General features: G+C 35.6%; 1 protein-coding gene and 1 pseudogene across 1 annotated transcript; both read right to left on the minus strand.

The window, feature by feature from the left end:
* Positions 1-3476: 3476 nt before the first annotated feature.
* LOC140843881 (olfactory receptor 6C2-like) lies at positions 3477-4415 on the minus strand. The gene has a single exon (XM_073214292.1). The coding sequence runs from the start codon at positions 4413-4415 to the stop codon at positions 3477-3479; it is 939 nt and encodes a 312-aa protein (XP_073070393.1).
* A 14120-nt stretch (positions 4416-18535) lies between these two features.
* Positions 18536-19474, minus strand: LOC118971922 (olfactory receptor 6C2-like; annotated as a pseudogene).
* Positions 19475-27032: the final 7558 nt, after the last annotated feature.

The raw sequence follows: 27032 nt of genomic DNA on the forward strand, positions 1-27032 counted from the left end.
AGTTCCTGTGTTCACTAGCATCAAGACACATTGTACATTTTTTGCACAATTCATTGACAATTCAGGGTACCAAGGAATTGCTAATTCTACATGTGGCATCTGTTCCCTACCATGTCCCCCAAGATAGGGAACTTTGCCTCCCTGACTCAAACTATGATGCCCAATAGCCCTCCTGTGGGGTGAGGGGCCCAAGTAAATGCTGAGTACTTTCCGCCAGTAAGTTTGCAGGGACTCAGGCCGGATGTGAGGCTTTGACTCCAGCTTCTGTGTCCTGGACCTCAGCAGCCAGATGCACTGCTCAGGCTTTAATTGGGGCCACAGTTCTAACAAGTTCCTATGGGCTGTCCATCAAAGTTTTCTTTCACTACCCCAGCCATTATCAAATCAACCCTCATCTGGGTCCTTGATGGGTCTTTTGCACCTCTCCTTTCAGTCATAGCCTGTACCTACTTCTGTGATCTTATTGTTTCAATCTCCCCCAGATCTGCTAAAGTTCAAGTAGCCTCACTTTGGGTTGCCCTATGTGGGGGGCAAGAGTAGTCACTAGGGACCCAAAGAAAGATGTGGAAGCTGTATTGAGCACCAGATTTCTCATTCTTACTTGGAACAACTCCTCACTGGAGTCTTGATGTCCATACTAAAGACAATATTTTTCATGCCCAATTTCTGCCATACCTGTTGGAGCTCTACATATGTTTTCCAGCTAGTGGGTAAGTATGAAAAATCACCCTGATTAGGCCAAATTGCCCTGATGGCAGCTGTCAGAAAAGCCAGAGGTGTCTGATTCCCTGAGGCATGATGGGCACTTTGCAACGGATGCCAGAGGGAAGGGTGAGTCATCAGGGAAGCCAGTCTACTCATTTCAGGACCAGACATGATAATATTTTCCACCCCCATATCCCAGAGACATTAAAGGCATGCAGGCAGAGGTTCGGTTAGCTTCTGTCTGTACTGGATGCTCATGTCAACCAGCTCATCCTGGGTGTAGGGGTGGAGCATGGTGTGCTCCACAAACTGGAGAGGGGGTGACTCCTCCCACTGAGGATCCTGCCGTTGTTTCATTTTATTTTTTTAATTAGGGCTACGTGGGCTTTTAACACAGTAGAGGCTGGTGCCTCGGGCGGTGGCTGTGGCAGCAGATCAGTTCCTGGCCCCGCCTCTTCATCCTCTGCACCACCTCTTCCCTCCCCCAGCTCCAGCTCCCCCACCATCTCCAGGGCTGAAGGCACCGCTCCTTCCTTCCACTACCCAACAACCTTCTGCAATGTGGCTTCTGCTGCCTCATCCCAGAAGCGTGATCCATTGTCTCAATAACGGTCTCTCCTCTTTAAGGGCATCCCATAGGTCACAACCCAGCTCCTCCAAGTGATGCAAGTCTGTCTCTCTCCTCAATAACCCTTTCCACTATCTCGACAAACAAAGATCCTACAATGCCAGCTGCTACAAAGACACTCAGGCCTCTAAGCACCCTTCTATCTTACAGTGGGCTAATTTTGCAGCATCTGATGTCTCCAACCTTCCCCAATTCTGGGGAAGGCCCAAACCCTCTTGGAGGTACTTTATGCCAGATCAGTTCCCCCACTAAGAGCTCCCCAATTGTAGGCAACACAGGTAGGGGCTTTCCAGGTGAAGCTGCACCTTCTACTACTGCAGCCACTGGTGCCTTCCCACTATCTACATTGGAGGTTCTAGGCATCTCCTCACTATCTCTAGGGTCAGCCCACCAAAGGGTCACACCCGTTTAGACAGATTTCAGGTTCAGAGGTCCTGCCAACTACCGCCAGGTGTAACTCCAGAGAGGAAATCCCAGGGCAAAATACCTTTGAAACTTAAATCAGTCAAAGGGAGAAATAAAGTTCAAAACCCGTTTATTGCTTACAAGCATTCAACCCGCGTCTGTCTCTCTCTCTCCTGTTGCACCAGAAGTGACCAAATACTCCCCCCAACCTTTCTGGTTCAGATGGACTACTTCTCTCCACCCCTTGGAAACACCTGTTGATATGGAGATGCGCTAAAGCTGGGTGAGAGATTCTGGAAATGTAATTTGACCCACTCTGTTATGCACAGATTCATGTCAAATGTTACTTCTGTGTTTTTTCTATTCACATATTTGTTCTCACTTTGCATCGGCAGAAGTTTCAAACCATCATATTGGAAAATTGTCTGTTAAGCACCTAATATTTGTCTGTGTCAGGCATAAAGCTTTCTAGAGTTTGGCCTATGAGGAGACCTTGTCAAATGTATTTGCCGTTGAGAGTAGAATAAGGAGAAGTAAACATGCAATTGCAGTTTGGTAAGGAATGAAAGCAGCAGGTAAGTGATGACAGTAGTGAGAATGCTTGGACTAATGCAGGCCTGTGGTACTGTTGGTGGAATCATAAGACAAGGTCAGCAGTAAATTACTTGTGGGAATGTCATCTAAACTGGAGGTTAGGAAGTTGAAAAATGGGGGTAAATTCATGCCTACATTGTCCATGAAAGGAGAAGTGGCCTGAAATACAGGAAAAAGGATCAAAGGAAATTTTACTATGTTGCATTATGGAAGAGGAAGTTGGAACAAAATGTACTGAATAATGAAATGCTGGTGTTTCTTTGAGGGATTATAAATAGGTGGGTAATTTGGTCTCTTGACATATTTTTCATTTAAAAAAGCATATCATCACATTGATATTTGTATTCACATTTTATTCTGCTTCTCATTTGTTCATTCCTAGCATAATTGGCTAAAAGTTTATTAATATATTACTCCTCTAGCCCCATATTAGTTTTCTTGGACTTGCTGCCATCTGTTTGCTAAAATACTCTACATACAAGATTAAACAATTTAATTGGGATACCAATATAAATACATTTTATGTAACTTCAGTGGGGGATTTACCTTTAACAGAAATTACAAGTGCATTTCTCTCTTCATTGTTATTTAATTCATGACCCTTGGGCAAATTTTAAATAATTTTCATATTAGATAGGATCCAGTCAATAAAATATGTGAATTGTGAGATTTCAAAGATTTTCCATTAGTAAATGCTTCTTCAAGTTCTAAATCTTATACTTATTCCTCTTTTAAAAGTATTTCATCAGTTTATGGAATTTTTCTTATAACACTTAAACAGGTATTGATTCTTTTCAGAGTTAAGTCTCTTATTTAAGTAAGGTTTTTGGTTTGCTTTTTGTATGTGTTCTATTTAAAGGAATGGTCTTCACTAATGTACTAATATTTTAAGATAAGTTTCCCACACCTCTTAGAATTGGAAAGGAAATGTTAGGAGTGAAGTCATGCTTAGATTTCCTGAGACATCTATTCTCATTTTTCTTCATTACAATTATCATCTGAAAGAAGCTTTTCTGTAAGGAGATCAAAGGGGTGACTTGACCAAGGATGGTACCAAATGGAATGCCAAATCTAGATCAGGAAAAGGCAAAATTAGACAGAAACTGAAGAAAATATGCTTAGGGATACTGACATCAACATTCCCCTAATTCTTTGACAGCAATTTAAACCTTTTGACTAAGTCATTAAAGGCTTGTTTCACTTGTTTGTTCCTCAGAGTGTAAATGAATGGGTTCAGCATGGGGGAAATGGAAGTAGTGAGTAGTGTTACTCCCTTATTAATGGCCATTTCATCTTTTGCTGAAGGTTTGATATAAACAAAGATGCAGCTGCCGTAGGTGATGGAAACCACTATAATATGGGGAAAGCAGCTGGAAAAGGCTCTTGTCCTCTGCTGGGCACAGGGGAGTCTTAGAATTGTTCTGATGATGTACATGTAGGACAGAACCACACACACCAGAGTCATGAGGAAAGTCATCACAGCACCAACAATAACCATCTGCTCTATGAGCCATGTATCTGAGCATGAGATCTTCAGCATTGGGTTAGCATCACATGCAAAGTGGTCAATGGCATTAGAGGCACAGAAGTCCAGGTCCAGTCCCAAGCTGAGTGGTGGCAATACGATCAACAAAGAAGTCATCCAACAGCAGAAGACGAGCCTTTTGCAGACCCTGTAGCTCATAATCGTCATGTAGTGCAGGGGTTTGCAGATGGCTACATATCGATCAAACGACATGGCAGCCAGGAGAAAAAATTCTGTTACTGCAAAAACATATGTAAAAAAAAGTTGGCATATGCAAGCATTATATGTAATAGTCCTGTCACCTGTCGATATACTGTACAAGAATCTAGGAATGCAGGCAGATGTGAACGAGATTTCTAAGAAGGAGAAATTTTGAAGAAAAAAGTACATCGCAGTTTTAAGGTGAGAATCTGCTAATGTGAGGATGATGATGCTCAGGTTTCCAGTGAAACTCAACATGTAGGTGATAAATAGAAATACAAAAATCAGAATCTGTAGCTGAGGGTCATCTGTCAATCTGAGAAGGATGGAACTGGTTACAGATGTGTGGTTTCTCATTCCAGGGGGACTGAATTTTGCCCAAACTGCATGTAAAAGCAAAGGATGTAAGTTCTGAGAATATGATGGTAAAATAGTCTTATTATGGTTTTGTTCAGAAAAGTCACACACAATTTACGTGTGTTTTGTTTTATTTAATAATGAATTTTAAAAATAATTCATACTCGGCTGTGTTGATAGCATATCATTATATGGATCAGAAACCTTGTTTTCAAATGTTTTTACTACATCATACGGTAATATAGGCATTTCATACTGCAACCCTGTGTACAAGGTCACACCCACACCAATACTTACACACATATACTGGGAACAAAAATGACAATAAAATACTAATCCTTTGGTGCCCTGCTCTCTGACACTTTATGTGCTAATGTATCTCATTAAAAATAAATACAAATACCATCAAATTGATTTTATAGCCCACTAAATGGTCATGACATGTATTGGGAAAAATTAAAGTTTTCATGGATTTTTTTGAATAATACAGTATAAGGAAAACATAATTTTCCCTCCTAATTTTTTTAATGTGCACTATTCTTTTAATTTGCACTTTGGAATAGATTCGTTCATCACACATTTGTTCCCTTAAGAATATTTCCCTTATCAATAACCAAAATTTTACCCAGTTTCACTATCTGCTTGTAGCCTTTTTTTTTCCTTGAATAAACAAAAAACATATGAGGTGTGTTTTTGACACAAGATGTATCTAGATCCATCTACTAATGCCGTTGAAGTCTCTGTTCCCTGAACAAGTCATGTTACATGGACTACCTGTCTGGAAAAAAAATATTATCAAATTGTTTTACTTTCTCTCTCCCCCTTACTACATCCATTTGCTGATTCTGGCATATACCTGACTCTTTGTGATTCATTCCTCTATTTTCTACTTGCACTCTTCAGAGAAGTACTTCCAAATCTCCCAGGCCACTTTAAAAACTTTCTATGTCTTTTTGTCACACTCTATGTTAATTAGAAGGTGTAAAAAATTTGTTGGAAACAGGATTTTCATCTTGTTTAATGTAATAAGCACAGAGCAGTATGGACTGAGATATCGAGTAACTTCAAGGTAATATATAACCTCAGATATAGACCTCAGAGAGTCATTTGTTTATAATGTGGATTCAATTTTAAAACTACTCTGACAGTTGCCAAAGGGAAAGGGACTGGGGGAGGTGGGTGGGAAGGGAGGGAGAAGGAGAAGAAGGGGCATTAAGATCAGCACACATAATGTAGCAGGGGGTTGGGGAAGGCAGCATAGCACAGAGAAGACAAGTAGTGACTCTATAGCATCTTCCTACGCTGATGGACAGTGACTGTAATGGGGTGTGTGGTGGGGACTTGATAATGGGGGGAATCTAGTAACCACAATGTTGCTCATGTGATTGTATATTAATAATACCAAAATAAAAAAACAATACAAAAAAAAAACCACTCTGACAACTGTTACTTTTGCCGAACCCCTTACTCTGCTTTAGGTGATTCTTGTTGGCTTTTATGTGTGGTGGAGGAAATGCTCTGAGTGGCTCCTGAGTCACACCATAGCCTGACTACACACTCGGCATGTATGTCATACCTGCGAAGGCAAATTGTTTTACCTGACTTATCACTGGTTTTTTTCATAGAAATAGCTTTCCTTTATGGATTCCATTCAAACCTCCTCACTACACCTGCCAGAAATATATTATTAACGCCACAGGTTAAAACTCTTAAATCCTGCATTAGGACCATCAGCTGCTCTGTGGTTGATCCTTATTAACACCAAATAACTACACTAATTCCTTCCAAAATGATTTCAATCTCCAATGTTTGCTTAAAGCCATAAGTAAATTGAAGAATAACCAAGTCATTTGTTATAGAAATTCTAATTAACTAGCTATGAGAATGTTTCACTTAATTACTTTAAAAATAGTCCTTTCCTTCAGAAGTGGGACATACTCTGAATCAACCACTTGCCTATTACCCGTAGTAAACCTCCAAGAGTTTTCACGTTTCAGTAAAGGAATGAAATGATGACCCTGGTTTGATGTTTTAGGATGAGCAGGGTAACCCCATGTATGTGAACATCACACAACTAACAATAAGTTAAGTGTAACTAACAATAATAAGTTATAATAGGTTCAGTAATTAAAATAATTAAATAGTTGAGTCAACACAAGATATGGAAAAAGAAACATGTACAGGCCACCTACCTCTCCTATCTTCTGTCGTAACACAACTCTGCCCTACACAAGTCTTGAAACTTTAGGCCATGTCCTTGCTCCTAAATATCTTGAAAATAAATTAACACTATTGTTTGACTACTGTATGTTTACTTCTCTTGTCTTATAGAAAACCAAACATTTCAGAGAGTGCAAGGATTTTAATTATGTCAGCAGATGATTTCCAATTCAAGGTTGCTTCCAGAAGTCCTTTGTTTCACCTATTTTAGGTGACCTAATATATGTTGATATGCAAATCCAGCCCTATCAAAGCCTTCATTCAACTCAAAATTATAAACTCTTATTTCTTTTTAGCACAATTCAACTAACTATTCATATCTCTCTAATCTTGGTAAAACACATGAAACTGTTTCTAAAAGAAAATAATTTTCTAAGTCTCTCAAAGACTACAGACAACAGACATGGTGGTTTCAGTTGCTTGCTTATTCCTGAACAGCCTGAGGGTTAGAAGGATGAGGTACAGTTTGCATGTCTTGTATGTGGACTCAAGTCCCAGATGAATTAGGATCCAAAGTTATTTATGAATCTTTTGTGTAATATTTTGGTAAGGACTCTGAAACAGGCAGCAGTGGGGACAATGTCCTCAGAGAACTGAAGATTCCACAGTGCTATCCAACAAAGGACTTTACACAAAATATAAATCAAATGAGAAAGAGCAAGCCCACTTTTTACTCCTTTTCTTCAATAACACAGATAGTGTCTAATTACTGTAAGAGAATACAATTACATCTTTTCTTCTTTGGTAACATACTTTTTCCATAAGTAATGCCTATTTATTATTAAAAAATTAACATAAGAAAAATGGAAAAATAAGCTAAAGGTAATAACTGCCCTTAGTCTATTATACATTTCCATATAATCCAATGTAAATATATTCTTATGAACTGACATATTCACAAATATGAAGCATCCTTTATGTCATGGCTTTCAAATTATTTTGACAATTAAAAACAAACCTTTTTACTAAACAGTTAGAAATTTGTATCATTTGGAAAAGATGCAGTATTTCATTTTGGTGCATTCCATCAGAATTTGAAATGAATTCTAACATTTGACACTTTGTGATTGCTTAAGAAACATTTCTATTATAAAAAATTTGAGCTTATTAAGTGATTCTACAATTTTTATTGTAAATATATAAATCTTTTTAACTCAACCTTCATTTCATTTTGGTCCATTCCATCATAATTTGAAATCAATTCTAACAGTTGACACTTTGTGATTGCTTAAAAAACCTTTCACTGTTATAAAAAATGACTATCTTGAGCTTATTAAGTGATTCTACAATTTTTATTATGAATATATAAATCTTTTTTAACTCAATCTTCAGCTGTGATACAGACATTTTTGTACAAATATCTTGTTCTACTGAAAATATTTCCTAAAACTAAGCATAAATTACTATTGCTTACGTATATAAATCTTGTTATCAATGTACGTATATCCTGTTACGTGTATTGTGACTATTTCACCACTTGTAAGATGGTCTTTAAATGTGTTTATTCTATTTTATTTACATAGAATTTCATGTTACTTTTCAGAAAAACTTTCTTTTTTTCTAAATAGGCCTTATATATTTTTCAAATCTTTAATACTCAGTACTTTTTAAATGATTCATGCTATTTATTTTTGAAATTATTTCTGTTTAATATTTATTAATTTTATTAACAATAAATAAAATATTTAATTCCTAATATTGAATGATGTTAAATAAAAATTTTCATTTAATATTTAATAAAAATATAAATATTTCAATCTTGATTTTAATAGTTTTCTATGAAACAAGCAGAGTAATAATCAGAAAAAATAATAATCTGGGGGCATCACACTTCCTGATTACAAACTAAACAAGAAAGCTACAGATGGTCGTGGCATCAAAACATACATACAGAACAACGGAGTAGAATCGACAGGCCAGAAAATCCGCTTATATTGATTGGCAAGGAGTGCATATGACATGATATTGTACAAAAAAAGTCCTAAAGAATCCACTCCAAAGCTACTAGATCTAATATCTGAATTCAGCAAAGTTGCAGGACACAAAATTAATACACAGAAATCTGTTGCATTCCTATACACTAAAGATGAACTAGCAGAAAGAGAAATCAGGAAAATAATTCCATTCACAATTGCAACAAAAAGAATAAAATACCTAGGAACAAGCCTAAGCAAGGAAGTGAAAGACTTATACTCTGAAAACTGCAAGACACTCATGAGAGAAATTACAGAAAATACCAATAAATGGAAATACATCACGTTTTCATGAATAGGAAGAATTAATATTGTAAAAATGGCCATTTTGACTAAAGCAGTCTACAGATTGAGAGCAATTCCTATCAAAATACAAATAGCATTCTTCAATGAACTAGAGAAAATCCTTCTAAAATTTATATGGAACCACAAAACACCTTGAATAGCCAAAGTAATCCTGAGAAGGAAAAATGAAGCTGGGGAAATTATGCTCCCAGACATCAAGCTCTATGACAAAGCCACAGTAATCAAGACAATTTGGTACTGGCACAGGAACAGTCCCATAGACCAATGGAACAGGATAGAGAGCACAGATATAAACCCAAGCATATATGGTTAATTCATATACAATTAAGGAGCTATGGACATACAATGGGGAAATGACAGTCTCTTCAACAACAGGTGTTGGCAAAACTGGATGCCTACATGCAAGAGACTGAAACTGTATTATTGTTTAACCCAATACACAAAAGCAAACTCAAAATGGATCAGAGACCTGAATGTAAGTCATGAAACCATAAAACTCTTAGAAGAAAACATAGACAAAAATCTCCTGAATATAAACATGAGCAACTTTTTCCTGAACACATCTCCTCAAGCAAGGGAAACAAATGCAAAATGAACAAATGGGACTACAACAAACTTAAAAGTTTCTGTACAACAAAGGACACCATCAACAGAACAAAAAGGCATCCTACAGTATGGGAGAATATATTTGTAAGTGACAAATCTGACAAGAGGTTAACATCCAAAATATATAAAGAACTCACACACCTCGACGCCCAGTAAGCATGACCCAATTAAAAAATGGGCAGAGGATATGAACAGACAATTCTCCAAAGAAGAAATTCAGATGGCTCACAGGCATATGAAAAGATGCTCCACATTCTTAATTATCAGGGAAATGCAAATAAAAACCACAATGAGCTATCACCTCACACCAGTTAGGATGGACAGCATTGAAAAGACTAAGAAAACAACAAATGCTCGTAAGGATGCAGAGAAAGGGGAACCCTCCTACACTGCTGGTGGGAATATATGCTGGTTCAACCATTGTGGAAAGCAATATGGAGGTTCCTCAAAAATCCAAAAATATAAATACAATTTCATCCAGGAATTCCAATCCTAGGAACTTATCCAAAGAACACAAGTTCTCAGATTCAAAAATACATATGCATCCCTATGTTTATTGCAGTACTATTTACAGTAGCCAAGATATGGAATTAACCTCAGTGTGCATCGGTAGATGAGAGAATAAAGAAGATGTGGTACATATACACAATTGAATACTATTCAGCCATAAGAAAGAAACAAATCCTACCATTTGCAACAACATGGATGGAGCTAGAGGGTATTATAGTCAGGGAAATAAGCCAGGCGGAGAAAGACATGTATCAACTGATTTCACTCATCTGTGGAGAAGAACAAAGAAAAACCAAAGAAACAAAACAGCAGCAGACTCACAAAACCCAAGAATGGACTAACAGTTACCAAAGGGAAAGGGACTGGGGAGGGTGGGTGGGAAGGTAGGGATAAGGGGGAAAAGGGGGCATTATGATTAGCAAACATAATGTAGGGGGCATGGGGCACAGGGAAGGCAGTACAGCACAGAGAAGACAAGTAGTGATTCTATAGCATCTTACTATGCTGATGGACAGTGACAGTAATGGGATGTGGTGTGGGGACTTGATAATGGGGGGAGCCTAGTAACCACACTCTTGCTCACGTAATTGTACCTTAATGATACCACCATAAAAAATAAAATAAAAAGAAATGGGACAATATGAGTTTGCAAATAGTATAATGAATTTAATAAAACATAGATAATATATTTTTAAAATCTGTGATCATGTAGTCTTTAAATGGAAATTGACCAGTGAATGTCACCAGGACATCAGATTACTACCACAAAACATTGATAAAGGAGGGAATGCTCCTTTCTACCTTTCCTTGGAGTCAAATACGTTATCAAAAAAGCCATGAATTCACACAAATACAAAAGAAGGCAATGTTTTAAAACCTATTAAGAGAAGAATGAAGCTCAACAATGTGTTACTGTGTGCTAAACACTATTTGTGAATTATTGATGGGGATATTCATAATAGAGATATCAGGCTGCCAAGACCTGAATACACGGAATAATCTAAGCATTGCTAAAAGTATGTCATATGTACATTATAAGGGTCACGATGTGGTGCAACAGTAAACATACTATCTCACCTACTGATCATTTTGCTATAACCATGAATCTAAATCAAATCAATAATTAATTCTAGCTAACATTTAAGAAGAAACTGGATGACCGAGAAACAATATCAGTGACACCATAAGTAAGCAATCAGTTAAATATTCAAAGATGTCATTAACTACAAATGACCTAATTTCTCCCTTAATTAAAGCAAGAAAAAGTGAAAGGATCATAAGGAAATTTTTAAATGATGTAAGTAACATAACTACCAAAAGTAATGTGTTAGATTTTGATCCAAACACCTTACCTAAAAGAAATACAAAACAAAAAACAAAACATATTTATGTGACCCAGGGAAATACGAATACATACAGAATATGAAATTCTATTATGACTTATTGATAATATTGATATGTGGGACAATGGCATAATGATATTATTCTTATTAAGAAATTTTCCTTAGCAGCTAGCCATATTTACAGATAAACTTGTGGGTGAATTGTAATGAATGTGTGGGTGAATGGTATAATGTGAAATGCCAGTCAAAAAGTAAAATATCAGAGAGTGATAGAGAAATGTGTTTTTAATATATTGGTAACTATGGAAACCAGGTAATGAGTACATGTCTGGTAATTATTGTATCTTGTCTCCTTTTATGAATGTTTAAAAATCCCCACCCAAGAATATTTGCAAAACCTAGGTTACTGAATAATTTTCTACAAAATTTGTCTGCTTGATGAGATTAGAATAAATCACTACTCATAACTGGCTATGTGCAAGGCAAGCACACGGCCCTCTTACCTCTACTCACCACTGAGTCAGCTCTCGGGGACAGTGTCATTGCCTAATGATAGCAGAATTGTTTGGCTTCTAACACGGCAGGAAAGTCAAAGCAACCTCCCTCTTCTTAGCCATATTCTTCAATCTCTATTCATTATGAATGAAATAACTATTTAAACTCATCTGAATCATGAGCATGTTTATGATTTGTTCAGATCTCACTTTGAGATAATGTGGGTCTAAATAGTAGCAAAGAGCAACCAGGTTATGGTCTAGAAAACTAATATAATGGATGACATATACATTTGTGAACAAGCTATGAGCCCAGAGGATAAACCAGGCTTGAATAGAAAATGGTTTTTCACCTTTGGTTAAAGAAGTCAGAAATCAGTGATGTGACAGTAGTTACATTCACTCGTATGGCTGAGGGCTTGATTTTCAGAAGTTGAACTCTACACCCTTCATGTAGTTGTATACATAGGCTAAGGAACTCCCACTTAGAGAAAAAAGCAAAAATAAAATATTAAGTGAAGTATATATGTTGTCTGGATTTAAGCTGATGGATTAATAGCATAGGTTATGGCAGAATCAAAGAATCAGAGAAGCTAAGTCGTTCAGAAATCTGAGGTAGCCATAGGGTGAGGATACCTGCCCAGATGCTTTCATCTGGTTGAGATGTGGAAGGCCACTAAACATTTTTGGTATTCAGTGAGGGCTAAAAATTGGAGAACCTTTCTCTAAAACACCCTTAAATATTGGGAAATTCATGCAGGGCCCTCTTTGTTCTTAATGGACTCACCTGAGGAGGCTCTGCACAGAACAGATGATTAGCAATTAGAAAAATGCCTAGAGGCAGGATTTCCTCAATGAGATTGAATATCCAGGCTAAAGACCATTTTTTCTTTTCTCCTCTTTTCTGGTTTTTACTTCTTTTTCCATTTCCACTTATTACTTATGTCTCGATATTTGTTACCTGACATTTTAAAACTAATTTTACAGTTTTTATAGTATATAATCCAATTAACATCATTTATTACCATTATTTTAATATTCATAATGGATATCATATAAATATATTACCTTTTACTTTTATCATACTTTGTTAATAAAATTAATTTTGTTAAAATTTAGTACTCGCAGATATTTCTTTTATGGGTGTTGAATTTTGTCAAATGCTTTTTCAGCATCTCTGGAGATGACCATGTGGTTTTGTCCTTTTTGTTGATGTGGTGGATGCTGACGGATTTTCAAATATGGTACCATCCTTGCATCACAGGAATAAACCCTACTTGAACATGGTCGATGATCTTTTTGATGTATTTTCAAATTCAAGGTGCTAATATAAGTATTTTTGTGTCTATGTTCATCAGGGATACTGATGTATAGTTTTCATTTTTTGTGGTGTCTTTGCCTGGTTTTGGTATTATTCTTATGCTGGCATCAGAGAATGAGTTTCGAAGTATTTCCACCTCTTCTGGCTTTTGGAAATCTTTAAGGAGGATGGGTAGCATGACTTCACTAAGTCTTAAATAAAATTCAATGGTTTGAATCCATCTGGTCCAGGGGTTTTATTCTTAGGTAGTTTTTTGATTACCAATTCAATTTATTGCTGTTAATTAGTCTGTTCATATTTCCTGTTTTTTCCTGGGTTATCCTTGGAAGATTGTATTTTTCTAGAAAGTTGTCCATTTCTACTAGATTATCTACTTTGTTAGCATATAATTTTTCATAGTAATATCTAATAATTCTTTGCATTTCTGTGGTGCCTTAGTGACCTTTTTTTTTCTAATTCTGTTTATGGTCGTAGACTCTCTTTTTTTCTTGATAAGTCTGGCTAGGTGTTTAACTATTTCGTTTATTTTCTCCAAGAACAAGCTCTTGCTTTCATTGATTCTATTGTTTTTTCTCCTCATTTTTTTTTTATTTTCTGCTTTAATCTTTATTATGTCCCTCCATCTACTGACTTTGGGCCTCATTTGTTCTTTTTCTAGTTTCATTAATTGTGAATTTAGACTCTTCATATGGGATTGTTCTTCTTTCCCGAGTAGGCCTATATTGCAATATACTTCTCTCTTAGCATGGCCTTTTCTATGTCCCAGAGATATTTTGGTGTTGAATTATTGTTGTCATTTGTTTCCATATATTGCTTGATCTCTGTTTTTATTTGATCATTGATCCATTGATTATTTAGAAGCATGTTGTTAAGCCTCCTTGTGTTTGTGGGCTTTTTCATTCTCTTTGTGTAATTTATTTCTAGTTTCATAGCTTTGCGGTCTGAGAAGATGGCTGGTTCAATTTCAATCTTTTTTAATTTACTGAGCCTCTTTTCATGGCCTAGTATATGATCTATTCTTGAAAACATTCAATGTGCACTTGAGAAGAATATGTATCCTGCTGTTTTGGATGGAGGGCTCTGTGGATGTCTGTTAGGTCCATCTCTTCTAAATGTGTTGTTCAGTGCCTCTGTTTCCTTACTTATTTTCTGTCTGGTTGATCTGTCCTTTGGAGTGAATGGTGTGTTGAAGTCTCCTAAAATGAATGCATTGCATTCTATTTCCCTCTTTAATTCTGTTAATATATGTTCCACATATGTAGATGTGCCTGTGTTGGGTTCATAGATATTTATGATTCCATCCCTGTGTTTGACTGATCCCTTTATCATTATGTAATGTCCTTCTTTGTCTCTTGTTACTTTCTTTGTTTTGAAGTTTATTTTGTCTGGTACAAGTACTTCAACTCCTGTTTTTTTCTCCCTATTAGTTGCATGAAATGTCTTACTCCATCCCTTTACTTTTAGTCCTTGTATGTCTTTGGGTTTGAAGTGAGCTGTTGTGGGCAGCATATAGTTGGGTCTTATTTTTTTAATCCATTCAGTGACTCTATGTCTTTTGATTGGTGCATTCAGACCATTTACATTTAGAGTAATTATTGATAGGTATGTACTTATTGCCATTTCAAGCTTTAGTTTTGTGGTTATCAAAGGTTCAAGGGTAACTTCCTCATTATCTAATGGTCTAATTTAACTCACTTAGTATGCTATTATAAACACAATATAATGGTTCTGTTTTTTCTTCCTCTGCAATTCTTAATATATTAGGTATTATATTCTGGACTCTTTATGTATCCCTTGATTGACATTGGGGATAGTTGATTTGAATTTGCATCTGCTTAGTAATTAATTGTTCTACTTTCTTAGTGTCATTTTATTTTCTCTTGTGACAGCTATTTAGCCTTAGGAACACTTCCATCTAGAAGAGTCCCTCCAAAATATACTGGATAGATGGTTTGCGGAGCTAAATTCAGCTTTTTATCTGAAAATCATTTAATCCTTTCTTCAAATTAAATGATAATCTTGCTGGGTAGGGTATTCTTGGTTGGAGGCCCTTCTGCTTCATTGTATTAAATATATCATGCCACTCCCTTCTGGCCTGTGAGGTTTCTGCTGAGAAGTCTGATGATAGCCTGATGGGTTTTCCTTTGTATGTTATCTTTATTCCCTCTCTGGTTGCTTTTAATATTTTGTCGTTATCCCTTATCTTTGACATTTTAATTATTGTATGTCTTGATATTGTCTTCCTTGGGTCCCTTGTGTTGGGAGCTCTGTGCACCTCCATGGCCTGAGAGAATAACTCCTTCCCTAGATTGGGGAAGTTTTTATCAATTATCTCCTCAAGTCACTTTCTATCCTCTTCTCTCTCTTCTTCTTCTGGAACCACTATAATGCAAATATTTTTTTCTGTTTTAATTGGTCACATAGTTCTGTCAATGTTCTTTTATTTCTAGAGATCCTTTTTCCTCTGTGCCTCAGCTTCTTTGTATTCCTCTTCTCTGATTTCTACTTAATTTACTATCTCCTCTGCTTCATCTAATCTGCTTTAAAATATCCCCATTTTTTGTTTCATTTCAGATACTGTGTTCTTTAGTGATTGAATCTCATTCTTCCCTGTGGTCTTGAGTATTTTTCTGTACCTCCATGAGCATGTTCATGTTTTTATTTTGAAGTCTCTTTCTGGAAGATTGATAAATTCAATTTCACTTGGCCCTTTATCAGTGTTTGTGGGATTTTGGTTTGAACCAGGTTCCTTTGGTGTTTCATATTTGTACGTCATGCCCGCTAGTGCCAGAAGCTCTACTGTCTGGACCTGCTCAGCCTCTGAAGCAATTGCAGGGGTCACAGGTGAGTGGCACTGCTGCTTGTCAGGAAGAATGACCTGTTTCCTGTTTCTCAGTGCAGTGCCTGTCTCCATTGCCAGGGCCACTGAGCCAAGCATGCAGGTAGAATCCTCTATGGTTTGTGCTTGTAGCTGCAATAGGCTGGGATTCCCCCTGGCTGGTCTGGTACAAGAGCAGGGGTAGCCAGTTTGCCAGCTGCTGCCAGCCAGGAGGAAGGTGCAGCGGGCTGCATACTATGGTGGGAGGCCTTGAAGCTGGGTAACCAGGCAGGGGAATGGAGTACCTATAGCTCTTGAAAGTTCCTAATTTTCTGGGTAGAGTGTGCCTGATTTTGTCCACCTGTGCTTTCTCCTGAGCAGCAAGCTCTCTGCATTCCTTGCCCCTTTAGCAGCCCTCTTGCTGTTAGGAAGTCTCTCAGACTACCTGCCTTTCTTTTGTCTCAGAGAAGCCAGATGTGGATCCCTGCTTTCCACAAGCAGCTGGAATCTCTGTCTATCCAAGTATTTCACCTATTGCAGCTTTCCAACCCCACTAATCTCCAGAGCACCATATAATGTAGGTTTGTACTACCAGAGCAGATATCCAGGGCTGGGTCTTCAGCAATCCTAGGTCTGAACACCCTCCCCACTCCATTTCTCTTCCTCATGCCAGTGATCTGGGTTGGGGAAGGGCTTCAATCCAACTGGATCACAGCTTTGATACGTTGCCCTGTTCCATGGGGTCTGTTCTTTTCTCTGTATGCACTCTGGTGCAGCCTTCTTTCCTGTTGCTCTTTTAGGATTAGTTGTATTTACTGTATTTTCATATTATATGTGGTTTTGAGAGAAGGTTTCTGTCTCACTTCTCATGCCATCATGTTTAATCCCCTTTCAATAATTCATGCTTTTAAACTTTGATTTCTCCACATTTCTCCAGTGTAAATTATGAATACACATATATGTTGTAGGATTATTTTCAGGTTTATCAATATACATTTTCTACAAATTGTGGCTTACATTTTATTTCCTTTAGATATTTAAAAATAAATATTTTAACAGGATTCTTTCTTACAGTCATGCCATTCTTTATCTGTTATTCACAGATTCAAGTCATTGTTACTTCAGTGTTTTTTCTCTTCATATGTTAGTTCTCATTTGCATCTTCTGAAGCTTCAAATCATCATGTTGGTAACTTATCCCTTATATAACTAATATTTCTCTAGGCACCAGGCATAAAGCATTCTAGAATTTGGCATATGAAGCAAAGATTCCCCAAGGCATTTGCCACTGAGAGTAGAAGAACAAGTAAAGATGAAATGCAGTTTGGTAAGGTATGAAAGTACCGGGTAAGTGATGACACTGTTGTGAATGAGTCAGACTGACCAAGGCCTGGTGGTACTGTTGGTGCAATCATAAGACGAGGTCACCAAAAAATTCCTGTGGGAATGTCATTTTAACTGGAGGGCCCTATGGGTTTGGAAGTCGTATAATGAGGGGACAATTCCTGCCTGCGTAAGTGACAGTATGAGAAGTGGCCTGAAGTATGAGAACAAGAATCAAAGGAAATTTTGCTATGTTCAACTACAGAAGTGGAAGTTGGTGCATAATGTATTGAGTAATGAAACGCTAGTCTGTCTTAAAGGAATTATTGTTAGGTTCATAATATGGATACTTCAACAGTCGTTTTTCCTTTTAAAATAGAAAATCATCTCATTGATATTTGTATTCACATTTTATTCTTTTTTTCCTTCCCAGTATATTTGGCTTACTGCTTATTTATCACTCTTCTAGCCCTACATTAGTTTCCTTGTGCTTGCTGCCATCTGTTTTTTAAATGCTCTACATTCAAGATTTAAGATTTTAATTGGAATATCAATGTTAATCTGTTCTATGTAACTTCAGTGAAGGATTTATCTTAAACAGGAATTGCCAGTGCATTTCTCTCTTCCTTGTAACTTAAATCATGTCCCTTTGGCAAATTTTAAGTAACTTGTATATTGTACAGGATCCAGTCAATAAAATAATAGGTGAATCAAGGAATTTTAAAGATACTCCATTAAAAATGCTTCTTTCAAATCATAAATCTTATTCATATTCCCTATTTGAAAAATATTTTGCATGTATGAAATTTTACCTCATTACACTTAGAAAAGCATTGATTCTTTTCAATATTAAGTCCCGTCTCATTTGAGTAAGGTTTTTGTCTTATTTCTGTTTTTCTGTGTGTGTGTGCTTTCTTTTGAGTGATGATGTTCACTATTCTACTAATATTTTAAGATAAATTTCCCAATCCTTTCAGCAATGGTAAGGAAATCTTAGGAGTGATGTCCAGTTTAGATTTCCTGAAACACCTAATCTCATTTTTCTTCATTACAATTATCATCTGAAAGAAGCTTTTTTATACGGAGATGAAAGTGGTAAATTGACAAGGGTCAGTACTGAATGGAAGGCCAAATATAGATGAGGAAAAGACAAAGTTAGATAGAAACAGAAGAAAAAGTGCTTAGGGATCTGGACATCAATGTTCCCCTAATTCTTTGACAGTAATATAAATCTTTTGACCAAGTCATTAAACGCTTGTTTCACTTGTTTATTCCTCAGAGTGTAAATGAATGGGTTCAACATGGGGGAAATGGAAGTAGTGAGTATGGTTACTCCCTTATTAATGGCCATTTCATCTTTTGCTGAAGGTTTGATATAAACAAAGATGCAGCTGCCATAGGTGATAGAAACCACAATAATGTGGGAAGAACAGGTGGAAAAGGCTTTTGTCCTCTGCTGGGCAGAGGGGAGTCTTAGAATTGTTCTAATGATGTACATGTAGGAGAGAACCACACACACCAGAGTCACAATAAAAACCATCACAGAGCAGATAATGATCATCTGATCTATGAACCATGTATCTGAGCATGAGATCTTCAATATTGGCTTAGCATCACAGAGAAAGTGTTCAATGGCATTAGAGTCACAGAATTCCAGATCCAGTCCCAAGCTAAGTGGTGGCAATATGATCAGTAGAGTAGTCACCCAACAGTAGAAGATTAGCCTTTTGCAGACCCTGTAGTTCATAATAGTCATGTAATGCAGGGGTTTGCAGATGGCTACTTATCAATCAAAGGAAATGGTAGCCAGGAGAAAAAATTCCGTTACTCCAAAAACATATGTAAAAAATAGTTGGCATACACAAGCATTATATGTAACAGTCCTGTTACCTGTTGATATACTGTATAAGAATCTAGGAATGCATGCAGAAGTGAATGAGATTTCTAACAAAGAGAAATTTTGGAGAAAAAAGTACATCGCAGTTTTAAGGTGAGAATCCACTAACGTGAGGATGATGATGCTCAGGTTTCCAGTTACACTCAACATGTAGGTGATCAGTAGAAATATAAAAATCAGAATCTGTAGCTGAGGGTCATCTGTCAATCCCAGGAGGATGAAACTGGTTAGAGATGTGTGGTTTCTCATTCCTGGGTCCTGTCTTTTTCCCAGTCTGCATGTAAAAGCAATGGCAGTAAGATCTGAGTAGAGAGTGGAAAAATTGTCTTACGATGGGTTTTGTTCAGAAAAGCCAAGCAATGTATTTTATGTGTATTTTGTTTTTCTTGATAATGAGTTTTAAAAATAATTCATGCTCTTGGCTCTGTTGATAGCATATCATTAGGTGAATCATAAACCTGGCTTTCAAATGTTTTTTACAACAACAAATGGTAAGGTAGATATTTTATATTGCAGCCCAGTGTACCTGCTCACACCTACACAAATACTTACACACATATATTGGAAACAAAAAACTAACCCTTAGGTTCTCTACTCTCTGATGTTTATGTTCTAATATATCTCACTAAAAATAAATACATGTATCATCAAGTTGATTTTATAACCTACTAAATGGTCATGACTGTATTTCAGAAAAAATAATGTTTTTATAGAATTTTTTGAATAATGTAGTCCAAGGAAAATAGAATCTTCCATGAGAATTTTTTAAAGGTGCACTATTATTTTAATTTGCACTTTGGAATAGATTAGCTCATGGTATACTACTTCCCTTAAGCACATTTCCCTTATCAATAACCAAGGTTTTCCTCATTGTCACTTTCTGCTTGTAGGATTTTTTTCCTGAATGAACTAAAAACACAACAGGTGTGTGTGACACAACATATTTCTAGTTTCCTGTACGAATGCTGTGAAAGCCCGTTCCACTGAATAAGTCATCTTGTATGTATTACCTGTGTGGAAAAAATTTTGTATAATCATTTATGTTCCCCTCCCACCCCTTACTACATCCATTATGCTGATTCTGACCTATAACTGGGTCTTTGTGATTCATTTTTCTGTTTCTATTTAACTCTTTAGAGAAGTCCTTTCAAATCTCCCAAGCCACATTAAGAACTTTCTCTGTGTTTTTGTCACACTTTATGCTTAATAGCAGATGTAAAACATTTGTTGGAGACAGCATTTTCATCTTGTTTAATGTAATAACCTCCGAGCTGTAGGAGACTTAGATATAGAGTTAATTCAAGGTAATATTTATCCCCAGACCTAGATAAGTTATAATATTTATTATGTGGACTCAATTTTAAAACTACTCTGACAACTCTTACTTTTGCCATACCTTGACTCTGATTTAGAAGATTCTTGGTGGCTTTTATGTTTGGTGTAGGAAATGTTCTGAGTGGCTCCTGAGTCACACCCTGACCTGATTATGTACTCAGAATATATATAATACCCACATTGAGGCAAAAAGAAAAAAAAAATCCTTACCTAACTTATCACTGTTTGGCAGAGAAATAGTTTTCCTTTTGTGGATTCTATCCATATTTACTCAATACACTTGCCGGAAATATGTTAACACCACTGAATAAAACTCTTAAATTCTACTTTTGGACCTTTGTATGACCTGTGGTTGATCCTTACTTAGCAACAAATAACTACACTAATTCCTTCTAAAATGATTTCAATCTCCAACGCTTCTTAAAGGCCATAAATAATTTGATGAAAAACCACATCAATCATTATGCAAATTCTAAGTAACTGGGTATGTAAAGGTTTCATTTAATGAGTTTAAAATATCCTTCCTTCAGAAGTAGGATATACTCTGTACACACCATCTGCCCATTTCCCATAGTAAATACCTAAGAGTTTTCAGGTTTTGGTAAAGAATGCAAGGATGACCCTGGTTTGATGTTTTAGGATGAGCTGGGCACTCCTCTGAATATGAGCATCACACAACTAACAATAAATTAAATGAATAGTTGCAATGGATTAAGCAATTAAAACAATTAAGTAGAATAAGAGACTTGAGACATAGAAAAAGAAACATTACACCCACCTACCTCTCTTTTCTTCAGTCTTAATATCACTGTGCTTTACACAAGTCTGTAAATTTGAGCCATGTCCTTGCTCCTAAATATCTTGAAAAAATTAATAGACACTATTGTTTCACTGATATGTTTCCTTCTTTTGTCTTTTAAAAAACTGCAGGAATCTAAATTATGTCAGCTGATGATTTCCAATTCAAGGTTGCTTCCAGAAGTCCTTCATTTCACCTATTTTTAGGTAACTTAACATTTGTTGATATACAGATCCAGCCCTATCAAAATCTTCAATCAACTCAAAATTGTAAACTCTTGTTTCTTTTTACCACAATTCAATTAACTATCCATTGACCTTGGTAAAATACATCAAACTGTTTCTTAAAGAAAATAATTTTCTTAGTCTCTCAAAGACCACAGACATACTGGTTTCAGTTGCTTGTTTATCCCGGAACATCCGGAGGGTTAGAAGGATGAGGAACGGTTTGCATGGCTCGTATGTGGACCCAAGTCCCAGATGAATTAGGATCCAGACTTATTTATGAATCTTTTGTGTAATCTTTTGGCAAAGACACTGAAACAGGCAGCAGTGGGGACAATGTCCTCAGAGAGTTGAAGATTACACAGTGATGTGCAACAGAGGACTTCACAGAAAATAAAAATCAAATGAGAAAGAACAAACCTACCTTTATATCCTTTTATTCAATAACATCTTTAACTGCTAATTACCATGACAGAATACAATTACTTTCGCACTTTGGCAACATATTTTCACCTTATGTAATTGCTATGTATTATTAAAACATTAACATAACAAAAATGAAAAAATTAAGCTTTAAAGTAATAATGACACAATGTCTCTATTACACACTTCCATAAAATTCCATGTAGTATATTCTTATTAATTGGCATATTCAGAAATATGAAATGTCCTTTGTGGGTAGGTTTTCAAACTACTTTGATAATTAAAATTAAACATTTTTTTTACTCAATGGTTATAAATTTGTATCATATTTGGAGAATAAGTAATATTTCTTTTTGGTTTATTCCATTATGATTTGAAATCAATCCTAACAGTAGAATCTTTGTGATTTCTTAAAGAAAAAATTCGCTCTTATAAGGAATGACTACCTTGAGCTTATTACATGATTCTATATTTTTTATTATGAACATGTTTTTTATATATCAACTTTCACGTGTGATGCAGATATTTTTCTATAAATATCTTTTCCTTTTTACAATATTTCCCAGAACTGAGCATTGTTATTACTTTTCTATGTTAACAATTTGTGATACATGTTGCAAATATTTGACCACTTTTAACTTGGTCATTATTTATGCTATTTTATATACATAGAATCTCATGTTATCTTTCAGAAAAAAATTAATTTTATTGATATTAAATAAAATATTTATTTAATAAATGTTTAATATTCATGCAATTTTGTTTAATATTTATTAATATTGAATAAAAAGTTATATATTATCATGTTATTTTCATAGTTTTCTATGAACCAGAGAAATAACTAGATAAAAGAACAAATCTGAAGGTATCACACTTCCTGATTTCAAACTATACTACAAAGCTACAGCTGAAACACTATGGTTCTGGCATAAAACCAGGCACATATACCAATGCAGGAGAATAGATGGCCCAGAAATAAACCTCCACATATATTATTTCACAAGGAAGCCAAGAACAATTACTGGAGAAAGAAATATTTACAATAACGGTGTTGGGAAAACTGGATAATCACATACAGGAAAATGGAATTGGACTCCACTCTTACACAGCTCATGAAAATTAACTGGAAATGAATTAAAGATGTGAACATAAGACTTGAAATTATAATGCTCCAAGAAGACAGTATAGGGAAGAATCTCCTTTACATTAATCTTGGGAATAATATTTTGGATATGACACAAAACCACAAGTGACAAAAGCAAAAATCATTAAGTAGGACAACATCAAACCAAGAAAATTTTGCTTGGAAGGACACCATCAACAAACTGATAAGGCAAACTACCAAACAGGAGGAAATTTTTGCAAACCATACCAGATAAACTGTATGTAGGGCCCTTAAAAAATCCAAAACATGTAGGAAACACATACAACTCAACAGCAGCAAAAAAATGAAAGCCTGATTTAAAAAATGGACAGTTGAACTAACCAGGCATTTTTAAAAGAAGTCACCCACATGGAGAACAGGTATATGAAAATATGACCAACATCATAGATAACCAGAAAATGCTAATCAAAACCGCAATGAACTATCAGTTCCCACCTGTTAGAATGGCTATCATCAAGAAAACAATAGGTAATAAATGTTGGTGAGGATGCCAAATAATAGGAACCCTCCTACATCGTCTGTGGGAATGTAAATTGGTCAGCCATTTTGGAAAACAGTATGGATTGTCCTCAAAAAACTAAAAATAAAAGTGCCTTCTGATCCATCAACACACTTTAGGGACATAGACAAAGGGGATGAAAACAGGCACTGAAGTGACACATGCACTCCCATGCTTACTGCAGCATTATTCATAATAGCCAGGAAAGGAATCAACCTAATTCTCCATGAACACATGGAGGAAGGAAGAAGATGTGGTACACATATACAATGGAATACTATTCATCCTCAAGAGAGAAGGAAATTCTGCCATGTGTGACACCATGGATATGCGTTGAGGGCATTATGCTAAGGGAAGTAACTCAGGAAAAGAAAGACAAATACTGACTGATATAACTGCTGTGTGCAATCAAAAAAGTTTCTACGACAATCTGTTTTCATAGAAACTGAGAGAAGAATGGTGGTTACCAGGAGATGGTGGGGGGTGAAATGGAGAGGGTATAACCTTGCTATTAGAAGATGAATAAGTTCTGGAGCTCTAATGCACAGCATAGTGGTTAAAATCAACAATACTGTATTACATACTTCAAAACTGCTGAGAGAGTAGTCTGAAAAGTTCTCACCACAAAAGAAGTGATAATTATGTGATGTGATAGAGATGTTAATTGAAATTTACACAATGTATAAATTACATCTTGGTAAAAAATTCATCATGAAGATATAACAATTATAAATATATATGCACTCACCATCACAGCACCTAAATATATAAAACAATAATTAACACATCTAAAAGGAAAAACAGAATTACCAAAATATTAGGAGACTTCAGGACACAAATTTCATCTATGATAAAACATCCAGGAAGAAATCCAATAAGGAAACATGACTTGAAAAAGACTATGGACAAATGGATCTAAAAGGCATACACAGAACATTTTACCAAATAGCAGCCATGTACACAATCCTTTCAGGCATCTATAGCTTATTTCTCTGAGGTAGATCTCATGTTAGGCTATAAACCTTTAATAAAAGAAGACTGAAACTGTATCAATGATTTTTTCTGCCCCACAAGAGCATGAAACTAGAAATTAATACAAGAAAAAAATTGGAAAATCCGAAATATGTGGAAATTAAACAAAATGCTCGTGAACAACCAATATTCTAAGCAATAGGTTAGCCACTAAAAGCTTTTTTATAGAGTTAAAAATAAATAAACCAAAAGTATACATAATATGGAAGCATCACAAACATTAATTATTTCTAGGTCTTATTGAATCCCTTTTTGGAGAATGAATATTCTTGCATTTCAAATCTCCAGATTTGTTAAGATATTGTTATTCAGAATATTGATTATATTGGTAAATTGTCCATGAGCACTTAAGAGGAATGTGTATTCTCCTTCAGTTTGGGGGTGTTACCGCTAAAGGTTATTTTGGACAAGGCAATTGTTAGTATTATTTCAGCCTTCTAGGTCTTTTTCATTTCTCTGGACATGCTCTATCAATGTGGTTGATAAAAGGGGTTTTGACATATTCTGCATAATTACGAATTTGTTTATTTTCCAACCTTCTGCTTTTAAAATATCTGTGTATTTCAAAAGGATGCCTAGTATAAGCATATAGTTTGACTCTGTACTTCATCTAATATGACAATCTCTGCATATTTAGATTTACACTTATCATCTTTTTTCTTGTTTCCTATTTTTCATTGTTCCAAAATCACTACAATATCTAAAATTAAAAAAAAGAATATCACATGCTGCTGTGGATTTGGTCCTAGAATTTTCATGTACCACTGGTGTGAGAGCACTAATTAGTACCATGATGTTGTTTCTGGAGCCAATTATCACAAAACATACACCTTTGATACAATAATAGCACTCCTAAGTATACAATAGTGAAGCAAAAGAAATATTTATATGTCCCTCAAATGAAGAATAAAAATGTGCATAGCAGCATTGCTAATAAAAACCACCAACAAATGAAGTATGAAAAATGTGCATAGCAGCATTCCTTATAAATACCACCAAACTGGAATCACCCTACTGATCTTGAGTAATAAAAGAATGAATTGTTATATATTTATGCAATGAAAATGGTAAATGACTTAATAAAACAACATGTATAAGCTCACAAATATAATTTTGGATGCAAAAAAACCAGAAACTTTGTGATTTGACTTATATAAACTCAAGAAAAGTTAAAAATAATTATTGCAACTGTTAAGGTCAAGACTCTTGTCACCTATGAAGAGATAAGTATTCTTTGGTATGGAAGGGGATTCTTTGATAATAATTTATCTGTATTCTGAATATGGTTACAGGGGTTCATTCACTTTGTGAAAATTCACTAAAGCATACATTGATCTGTATACCTGATATATATATTTATACATATATTTATGTGTGGTTCAATGTACATTATACCTAATAATGTTATCCTTCATCCAAGAAAGATATCCAAATGACCAGTAAACACAAAAAAAGGTATTGAATATTATTAATCATCATGGAAATATAAATCAATGGAACAAGATACCACTTGACAGCCAATAGGATGGAAAGAATAAAGAAGTCAGTTAATAACAGGTACTGACAAAGTTCTGGAGAAATATGAATGCTCATACAGTGCTGGTGGGAATGTAAAATGGTGCAGCCATACTGGAAAAGTCTTGAACTTACACTAAAGATTAAATGTAGAGTATAATAGGACTCTATTCACCACAATTCCATTCATAAACATAAACCCAAGAGAAATGAAAACATATATCCACACAAAAACCCATATACAAGGGTTTATTGAAGCATTATCCACAAAAACAAAAATGTACAAAAGAACCAAATGACTATCAGTGGATGAATGAATAGATTAAATGTGCTATATTCCTACACATTAATATTTCAAAGGGGTCCTATTCCAGCATATACCTGTGCCTGTACTGTAGTCAATATGGCAATCTCTGCATGACTGGTTATATTTAATACTCTGATGAATGACATAGGCCATAAAAATGAAGAACTAATACAATCTATGACTTGGATGAATTTTGGAAACATTGTGCTGAGTGGTAGAAGCCTGTCACAAAGACCAAATATCATATGATTTCATTCATATGAAACCTCAGAATAGAGAAATATATAAAGACAGAAATCAGATTAGTGATTGCTTAAGGATGGGAAGGGGACATGTGTTGGACATAAAAGCTAAAATGGGGGCCTCTTTGGAAGTGATGGAAATATCCTAAAATGGACTATGGTGATGGTGGTACATATGTATGAATATACTAATAATCATTAAATCATACACTTTAACTGGGTAAAAGGTATGGCGTATGAATTATATCTCAATGATGCTGTTTTTC

Source organism: Manis javanica, chromosome 10 (assembly GCF_040802235.1).
Source record: "Manis javanica isolate MJ-LG chromosome 10, MJ_LKY, whole genome shotgun sequence".
Classification (NCBI taxonomy): domain Eukaryota; kingdom Metazoa; phylum Chordata; class Mammalia; order Pholidota; family Manidae; genus Manis; species Manis javanica.